The following is a 9,931-nucleotide window of genomic DNA, read 5'->3' as shown; positions in this document are numbered from 1 at the left end:
CAATTCATCGATGTTTTGTAGCTGGCATTCCAATGGAGCCGCCTATGCTTCTCAGAGTAAGGGACTGTAATTGAAGTTCAGTTGCTTCCAAGCTCTTACTTTGTCAGGTTTTTGTGATCTCGTTCCACCGCCTATGCTATGCTTCCTATGAAGTTTATGTTATCTTGGTGAAGTTCAGTTGTTTTGTACTTAGCTGTTTAAACTCAGTGGTAACTGGTAAGGGGAAATGTTAAGTGACTGACCAACATTCAGCATGACACTTGAAAGAACTTCAGGTCGACAAACATTTGGCTTTGACTTGCGCGAGGTTGCATTGACGTGGCAAAGGAATGAGGCAGCTGACATGTGGGTTCGCGTCACTCGACCGGCTCGAACTGCTTTCATTCTATTTTTTTACCTCATTAACTTTACAAGTATATGAAAATATAAACTGTTTACAATTTTGGTTTAGAGGCAATGTCAATGCCCATAATGACGCTGTCTGTTCCTCAAGAAAATAGTAGCTGCATACAAAACTTTGTAGATTAATGGGATGTCAGACAACAACCAGATTTATCTTTACCTTTATATCCCTTTGTATCTTTAAACCCCGCAAGCAAAGAATCTGATGATGGATGTGTGTGTGTGTGTGTGTAGGAAGCAAAGAATCCGCAACTTTTATTTAGAGGGAGAGAAAAAGCAAAGCAGACGCAAGGAATGTTGCTACTGGGTATGCTTCTGCATGGCCGTTTCCCATACCTTGCTATCTGAAGCATAACTCTGCTCTCTGCATGCAACTTTCAGTTTCCTCACCCACACTCTAGTTTGCTGCTCGTGTGGTGTATCTAGGCTTGTTCCAGTGCAGCAGTTCATCAAGGTAACCATACCAATCCTTCTGTATACATATATGTAGTTCTATTAATTGCTTCTGCAAATTTATAGGCAAGTCTTCTTTTAACAAGGCATCAGGTTGTAACTTGTCCAAATGCTTGTGTCGGTCTTGTACATGTCAGGAAAGGAAGAGAATTAGATCCGGAGATTTCTGCAGATTGACCATGGGTTAGATATTCCAAACGTAGTTGCTGGTATTTGAAGGATTCATTTGATTCACTATGTCTAGACCGGAGGTAATCCATCACACACACCTCAATCTACTGTTAAGGGTTAAAGAAATAATAAAGCTAAAAGTGACAAACCTCATTTGGTGCTATTATTGCTGAACATTGCAGGACATTGAGATCCAGGCAAAAAACATCGATGCGGCAGCAGCAGAGATAATTGGTGTTCTGGAGGATACAAGCAAAGGAAATGTGATCTACTTTGATGGGTGGCGTGGATTTGGAGCATCAGCGGCACTCAAGGTAGTTGCCCAACGCCTGAAGTCATCAAAATCAAAGTTTGACAAGGTTATCCATGTGGATTGCTCGGTGTGGAAAAGCATGAGGGCTCTGCAAAAGGCAGTAGCGGAGGAGCTGAAGCTTCCGCAGTGTGTGATGGCCAGCTTCGATCGGTGTGACGAGGAGGACGATTTCAATGGGATAGACGAATGCTCTAGAGGGGTCATAGAAGATATCAATAGGGAAATCTTCGAAAAGCTTTATTACAGTAGATTTGTGGTGATTTTTCACAACGGGAGTAGAACATACATTGATTTTTATGAGTGTGGCCTCCCAGTAATACCATTCTTGAGGAACAAAGTGCTGTGGACCTGGCGCGGTAGTCAGCCAGTGCGTCATGTACGGATGGTTACTAAGAAGAATCACCTCTGCTATAGGTCTGGACTTGGACGCCCATGGACCAAACTATTGGGTCTGTGATGGGATTATACAGGGCCAAGGCAATACATCAGCATGGGAAATTGGCAATTCTCTGCAGAGGAACATGCCCTTAGATTGGATGAGGAAGAACCCTAAAGACACAATTTATTTGGCAGATTTGCTTAAGAGAAACAATGATCTTGATGATGGTCGCTGGGTTTACATCACACACAAAGAACCTGGATGGAGTGATACTGTGCTGGCTCCTGTGGTGACATCCTTCTTCTTGTATGCAGATGAATCACCAACAAATACAATACCAATGTTGCCAGTTAGCATGTTCCAACATTCACAAAGCAGCAAGCTGCGTGTGTTACATCTGTCTCATTGCACCTTCAGTTTTGCATCTCCTCCTTTCTTCAACTGTGTCCAACTAAGATTGCTGCATCTGGACCACTGCAGAAATAACATAGGCAAGGAAAAGCATCCAAGCCCTAATGAAAGCATATCATGTTTCCAGAAGCTATGGGTGCTGGATCTGAGGTATACAGAATGGTACTGGCTGCTATCTGAAAAGATGAAGACAGTGATGGTTGAACTCAGGGAGTTTAATGTGGAGGGAGTCAAGCATGGGAGCATTAGTGATTTGTGTGGCGGTAGACCTAGCCTTGTCATACTTCGAGTAACAGCAGATCCAGTACATACGGAGAACGAAGACACAAATAATCAAGCACAGTTCCCCAATATGTCCAGTACAAACAGTGTTACAATACCTAGCTACATCAACAACGTCCTGCCTCCGTGGCTCGAGTCATTTAGCTTCATCAACAAAGCTGCAACTGATGCCAAGATATCTAGCATCTCCTTCCGGGGTTGTTCTCAGTTGAAGAATATACTTCTCAGAGGAAATTTGGGGAGCCTGGAGGAGCTGGACCTCTCGGGCACGTTAGTGAAAACCCTTGACCTCAGAGAAGTGGAATCTCTAAACCTCAAGTGTCTCATGTTGCTGGACTGCGAGAAGCTCCGTGCAATATTATGGCCACCAGAAGATAAAAGGAGATGGGTTTTGGAGAAGTTGCAGATCAACACCGTCCAATCTGCACCACCTAGCCAGAATAATTGGGAAGAGAAGATCAAGGAGGCTAGTCCTACTGCAGGATCATCATCTATCCTTACATTTGGGGCTTCACCATTAGGCACCAGGCGAATTGCATCTTTTGACTTCAATTGGTACATATCTGTCATGGATCCAAGGCTCATGCGGTCGCTTCTGCCCTTTCAGCGATATATTGAGCAAGCCTTTGTGTACATGGAGATTGATTCATCTCCTGCCAGTGGAGCTGCTGTTGGTGGCTGTCAGGTTGCTCAAGGCATCAGGAGCCAGCAGCAGATTGCTCAAGCTCAATACGTATATGCAAGTGATGTCTATCAAGAGGACCCGCAAGCTGTCAGTGCTATCGAAGGTGTGATCAGCTGGATGTGGGCTTGCCCACCTACTCCTACTCCACTTCCTCGAGACTGGTACTTCCACATGCAAGACGAAGAGAAGATGGAAAGAGGATCTTTACAACAACAACACAACGCCCGAAGGATTAATACCGGTGTTTGTTTAGCCCCTGTTTGGATGTGTGATAATGCACGGATGCTGTATGTGCATGATAGCTATTCCACCACTTGCATTCCATGCCCACAAAGTTCAGACTGGAGGTATCTTGACTGGTGCCGAGTTGAGAGGTGCCCCAAGTTATGCTCTGTCTTTGCTACTCCCCAACTAAGTGATGGTCGGACCGCCTTTTTGTGCTTGTCTACGTTCTGGGCATCCCAGCTCCCTATGGCGTCCTACATCTGGAACTGGAGTACAATATACCAACCAACAGGAAGTTCCTTTGAAGACCTAGTATTCCTGCACCTAGACTATTGCCCCAGGCTCAAGCATGTGCTTCCCTTGTCTAAGCATATGGACACCCTGCCTAGCCTGGAGACGCTGGAGATCGTGTGCTGCGGTGATCTGAAGGAAATCTTCCCTTTGGACCCTAATCGCCAAGAGAAGCAGGAAACTATAGAATTTCCCAAGCTAAGAAGGATCCACCTGTACCAGCTCTCCAACCTACAGAGCATCTGTGGGAGCAGGATGTCCGCGCCGAACCTTGAGACCGTCAGAATCCGGGGCTGTTGGGGCCTTCGATGCCTGCCGGCAGTCAGCGGCAGCACCACCAACCGGCCCAAGGTGGACTGCGAGAAGGACTGGTGGGACAACCTGGAGTGGGAAGGGCTGGGGGCGAAGCACGACCCTTCGCTCTATGAGCCGAGCCACTCGCGATACTACAAGAAGGCCCACCTGCCAAGGGTCACCGTTCTCAGGTGAGATATATTGATCAATAATTTGGTGTGTTAGCGAACTTAAACTTGCTGTTTCTATCTGTACAACTTTTCATCCCATTGATGGTTTGTTCTGCTGCACTACTGTAGGTAATCAAATCCATCCATGGTCGATGATCGCTACAGGCACGTCGGCCCTATGGTGCTACGGTGCTTAATTAGCTGAAGCTTTCTCTGGAGTGCGTGTTCATGTGTGTTGTTGCCTTACTTGATGCTGCTTGTTTGGTCCGTGTGGTTGTGTGAAATCTGCATATGCATTGCCATTGGTTTGGCGGTGCGTCTTCCAGTTCAGTCTGATTTGATTTGGTTTATCTTGATCTTGTGTGGTTTGTTCATATTTTCTTGATGAAAGCCATATAGGCTTCAAAGTAAGTATGCATCATCTGGTTGGATAGATGATGCAGGTAAAAGCTTTGAGAGAAATATAAATAAGAGAGGGCATTCAGCCTATGCTGCATGAGCACCCTGCCTGCTCATGCTGCTGCTATCCTGTTGCTCTCCATTTGGTGTGTGTTGTGGAGTGTGATTTGTCAGCTACAGACTGATTATTGTAATGCTAAGCAATTACTTCAACTTCTATACAAATGGTGATTTGTGTGTGTCATACATAAACTGCAGCTTTATGTTTTGTTCTGCACTGATGACATATAAGCTTGTGAAATTAATTTGGGTCAGTTTTTTCTTGACTAGTTGTTGCTGGATACCGTTCGTTTCTACTAACTAGATATTTATGCTTGGATTAGAGTAGATAATAAGCCACATGCGGTTAACTGATTAATTCTAGGTCCTATTGGCTGTAGCAGATGTGGCTTAGGCAACCCCAAATTTAGCAAGACTGAAGATGTTAACAACCAGAACCAGTACATACATGGCAGGCAAATAGCAGGACTGAAGCAGAATCCTTTTGTTATCAATTTGTCACTGAAATAGCAGGAAAACTTTGCTCAACTAGCTAGCGTGCAGCAACTACAGGAGCAACCACCGGCGATTGTTTTAGCGAAATTTCGACGAATTCCGTGAGTTCAGATGATTTCCGCAACAGATCCCGTGAATTAATTCTGAAATGCCCCTTCACCAAGCAGGTTTGGCACGACGCCCTGTCTTGGCTGCACCTACCTTGCAGCGCGCCTAATGGGGAAGGCTCCCTATCCGTCTGGTGGCGCACGGCGCGGCAGGCCACGCCCAAGCCGATGCACAAAGGGCTCACAACCGCAACGCTGCTGATCCCTTGGATGACCTGGAAGCATCGCAATGATTGTGTCTTCGATGCTGCAACCCCATCGACTAGCGTCTTGGTAGCAATGAGCAAGGAAGAAGCCGCGCTTTGGGCTACCGCGGGTGCTCGAGGCCTGCGTGTCATCCTTCCACAGACCTGGGACGTCCACTAATGTTTTCTAGTGCTTTTGTCTGTACCGGAGCCTCCTAGGAGGATGTTACAAACTATCTCTCTTTTCAATATAATGAAACGCAAAAGTCTTTTGCGTTTTCTCGAAAAAAAAAAATTTAATTCTGGGACTTGGCGGTAGCAGATTTGGCTTAAGCAACTCTGAATTTAGCGAGACTAAAGATGCTAACAACCAATACATACATGTCAGACAAGTAGAAAGAGAATCATTTTGTTATCAATATGTCATTAAAATGGCAGAAAAAGTTGCTCAAGTAGCTCGCCTGCAGCACCTCAAGGAGCAACCACCAGCAAGTGTTTTGGCAACATTTCGACAAATTCAGCGAGGTCAGACGATTTCTGCAACAGGTTCAGATAAATAGCGGCGCTAAGGGCATTGAGCAAGAGAGAAATAAATAAGAGAGGGCACTGAGCTTGTGCCGCATGATCACCCTGCCTGCTCATGCAGTGCTGTGTGTGTGTGATTGACTGAATACTGTAATATTCAGAGGCAAGGCTATACGTATTTGCTGTTCAGTCTGTAGAAATTCTCCAAACAAAATTATTCAGAGGCACGGCCGCACGGGTATACGATATTTGGTCGTAACTGTTTAGTTTCTCATCACCCGCCGTTTGACCCATTTGGTGAACCAACCTTCACCCCATGGGCGACCTCGCTTGTTTTGAGAGAGCTCACCCAGTGGTGTCTCTCCCGCTAGTAGATAGGTAGGGTTTTAATCCTCGCATGGGCGGCATTTGGACGGATGGCGGCGCTCCTTCTTCAAGTCACTCTTCCGGGCTCCGATCCTCCTCAAGTTGGTCCGTTGGGACGGATTAGACGGAGCTCCCGACGTAGATTCCTTCCAGCTCCTTGGAGCGGTGAGGTTAAGGTTTCTCGCCGTGCGCGCGCAATGGCGATATTTGGTGTCAGGTTCTTCAGATCGATTTAAGGACTCAACGGGGAGCTGCGGCTCCAGGATGCTGGACCTTAGCGTCATCGACAAGATCAGGCTGGCCCCATTTGCATTAATTACTCCGACAAAGGAATATTACTTAATTTGTCGGAAACTAACCGCAGCTTGAGAAAGTGCAAATGAGTCAATTCGATCTCTGTAATAGATCTGATCCTTTTTGCAAAAAATAATAATAATTCATTCCATCAATATATTTCTGAATTTGTTTTCTATTTTTTGGATTTTAAAGGGTGCACAATTAGCTAGTAAAATAAAAACGAAAAAACTAGGTACCGCTTTGGTAATTTTGCAATTCCCCAATCTTTGTCGCACACATGGCCGACCGTGAATTCAGCGCGCCGTCTCCGGCGACCACCTCAACCCCGACGGGATAGGCGGGTCGCCGACTCAGGGCGGGGCGACGCAAAACTCAAGCCTACCATCCAGCCGTCTATCCTTGGCCTACTCCGCGAGCTCCAAAATGCACCGGCATCCCCCGGGGCCTTGGGCGGCGGAGTCTGCGGTTGCTGAGCGAAAGGGGGGACATGGCGGGACTGCAAAGTTGGTTCCTCTGCTTCGCTCTTTTGCTAAGAATTAACAAGTGTTTGATTCCTCCTTCACAGAGACAGAGTGATTTAAAGAAGATGTATTCACTCCAAACGAGCGGCCTATGCTTCTCAGAGTAAGGGACTGTAAATGGAAGTTCAGCTGCTTCCAAGCTCTTACTTGGTCAAGTTTTTGTGACGTCCTTCCATTCCATTTGCAAGCTACTAGTAGCTGTCTAAACTCATTGGTAAGGGAAAATGTTAACTGACTGACCGACATTCAGTATGACGCTTGAAAGAACTCCAGGTCAACAAACATTTGGCTTTGACTTGCTGAGGTTGCATTGGCGTGGCAAAGGAATGAGGCAGCCTCCGCATGGCAGCTGACATGTCGGTCCGCATCACTGGACCGGCTCGAACTGCTTTAATTATATTTTTTTACCTCATTTGCTTTACAAGTATATGAAAATAAAAATTATTAGAACTATGGCTTAGAGGCAGTGTCGGTGCCCAAGACACACTGTGTGTTCCTCAAGGTAATATTAGTGGCATACAAAAGTTGGTCCACTAACAGAATGGCAGATAACAACCAGATTTATCTTTACCTTTATATCCCCGTGCATCTTTAAACCCAGCAAGCAAAGAATCTGATGATGGATGTGGTGTGTAGAAAGCAAAGAATTTGCAGCTTTTATTTAGACTGAAAAAGCAAAGCGAACAAAAGGAATGTCGCTACTGGGTATGCATACGCATGGCCGGCCGTTTCTCACCCAAGCTCGTGTGGTGTATCTAGGCTTGTCCCTCCCAGTGCAGCAGTTAATCAAGGTAACTATACCAATCGTTCGGTATACATATCTGCAGATTTATTAATTGCTTCTACAAATTTAGGCAAGTCTACTTTTAACAAGGCATCAGGTTGTAACTTGTCCAAATGCTTGTACCAATCTTATACATGTCAGGAAAGGAAGGAAATTAGATCCGTACGTAGATTGCTGCAGATTGACCCATGGGTTAGATTCCAACCGTGGCTGCTGGCATTTGAAGGATTGATTTGATTCACCATGCCTGAACCGGAGGTAATCCATCACACACACCTCAATCTTCAGCTGTTAATGTTGCAGATTTGTGACTTGGTTTCTTTAGCTAGGGAGCTCAGCTGCGTCCTTCAGCTGCTGTACAAACAACAACAACAACAACAACAACAAAGCCTTTAGTCCCAAATAAGTTGGGTAGGCTAGAAGTGTAACCCATAAGATCTCGCAACCAGCTCATGGCTCTCGCACATGGATAGCAAGCTTCCACGCACCCCTGTCCATACCTAGCTCTTTGGTGATACTCCAATCCTTCAGGTCTCTCTTAACGGACTCCTCCCATGTCAAATTCGGTCTACCCCGCCCTCTCTTGACATTCTCCGCACGCTTTAGCCGCCCGCTATGCACTGGAACTCCTGAAGGCCTGCGCTGAATATGCCCAAACCATCTCAGACGATGTTGGACAAGCTTCTCTTCAATTGGTGCTACCCCAACTCTATCTCGTATATCATCATTCCGGACACGACCCTTCCTCGTGTGGCCACACATCCATCTCAACATACGCATCTTCGTCACACCTAACTGTTGAACATGTCGCCTTTTAGTCGGCCAACACTTAGCGCCATACAACATCACGGGTCGAACCGCCGTCCTGTAGAACTTGCCTTTTAGCTTTTGTGGCACTCTCTTGTCACAGAGAATGCCAGAAGCTTGGCGCCACTTCATCCATCCGGCTTTGATTCGATGGTTCACATCTTCATCAATACCCCCATCTTCCCGCAGCATTGACCCCAAATACCGAAAGGTGTTCTTCTGAGGTACCACCCGGCCATCAAGGCTAACCTCCTTCTCCTCACATCTAGTAGTAATGAAACCGCACATCATGTACTCGGTTTTAGTCCTACTAAGCCTAAACCCTTTCGATTTCAAGGTTTGTCTCCATAACTCTAACTTCCTATTTACCCCGTCCAACTATTGTCAACTAGCACCACATCATCCGCAAAGAGCATACACCATGGGATATCTCCTTGTATATCCCTTGTGACCTCATCCATTACCAATGCAAAAAGATAAGGGCTCAAAGCTGACCCCTGATGCAGTCCTATTTTAATCGGGAAGTCATCAGTGTCGACATCACTTGTTCGAACACTTGTCACAATATTATCGTACATGTCCTTGATGAGGGTAATATACTTTGCTGGAGTTTGTGTTTCTCCAAGGCCCACCACATGAAATTCCACGGTATCTTATCATAGGCCTTCTCCAAGTCAATGAACACCATATGCAAGTCCTTCTTTTGCTCCCTATATCTCTTCATAAGTTGTCGTACCAAGAAAATGGCTTCCATGGTCGACCTCCCACGCATGAAACCAAACTGATTTTTTGTCACGCTTGTCATTCTTCTTAAGCGGTGCTCAATGACTCTCTCCCATAGCTTCATTGTATGGCTCATCAGCTTAATTCCACGGTAATTAGTACAACTCTGAACATCCCCCTTGTTCTTGAAGATTGGTATTAATATACTCCGTCTCCATTCTCCTGGCATCTTGTTTGCCCGAAAAATGAGGTTGAAAAGCTTGGTTAGCCATACTATCGCTATGTCCCTGAGACCTTTCCATACCTTAATGGGGATACAATCCGGGCCCATCGCCTTACCTCCCTTCACCCTTTTTAAAGCCTCCTTGACCTCAGACTCCTGGATTCGCCGCACAAAACGCATGTTGGCCTCATCAAAGGAGTCGTCCAGTTCAATGGTAGAACTCTCATTCTCCCCATTGAACAGGTTGTCGAAGTACTCCCGCCATCTATGCTTAATCTCCTCGTCCTTCACCAAGAGTTGGCCTGCTCCGTCCATGATGCATTTGACTTGGCCAATATCCCTCGTCTTCCTCTCTCGGATCTT

General features: G+C 46.0%; 1 protein-coding gene across 1 annotated transcript; it reads left to right on the top strand.

Moving 5' to 3' along the window:
- Positions 1 to 228: 228 nt before the first annotated feature.
- On the top strand, positions 229 to 4,722 carry LOC123055513 (uncharacterized). Its single transcript, XM_044479511.1, has 5 exons — positions 229 to 856; positions 993 to 1,106; positions 1,209 to 1,702; positions 1,737 to 4,097; positions 4,206 to 4,722. Exons 2-5 carry the CDS (start codon positions 1,092 to 1,094, stop codon positions 4,207 to 4,209), a joined length of 2,874 nt encoding a protein of 957 aa, XP_044335446.1. The 5' UTR covers positions 229 to 856; positions 993 to 1,091; the 3' UTR covers positions 4,210 to 4,722.
- The last annotated feature ends 5,209 nt before the right edge of the window (positions 4,723 to 9,931 follow it).

Source organism: Triticum aestivum, chromosome 2D, assembly GCF_018294505.1.
Source record: "Triticum aestivum cultivar Chinese Spring chromosome 2D, IWGSC CS RefSeq v2.1, whole genome shotgun sequence".
Taxonomy (NCBI): Eukaryota; Viridiplantae; Streptophyta; class Magnoliopsida; order Poales; family Poaceae; genus Triticum; species Triticum aestivum.
This window is presented reverse-complemented; position numbering and strand designations above follow the sequence as displayed.

Bases quoted from the DNA above. Each gene is read 5' to 3' on its own strand.
- LOC123055513 (XM_044479511.1), top strand. The intron at 1,703-1,736 runs GCCAGTGCGTCA...GTTACTAAGAAG, and splicing joins TGGACCTGGCGCGGTAGTCA to AATCACCTCTGCTATAGGTC.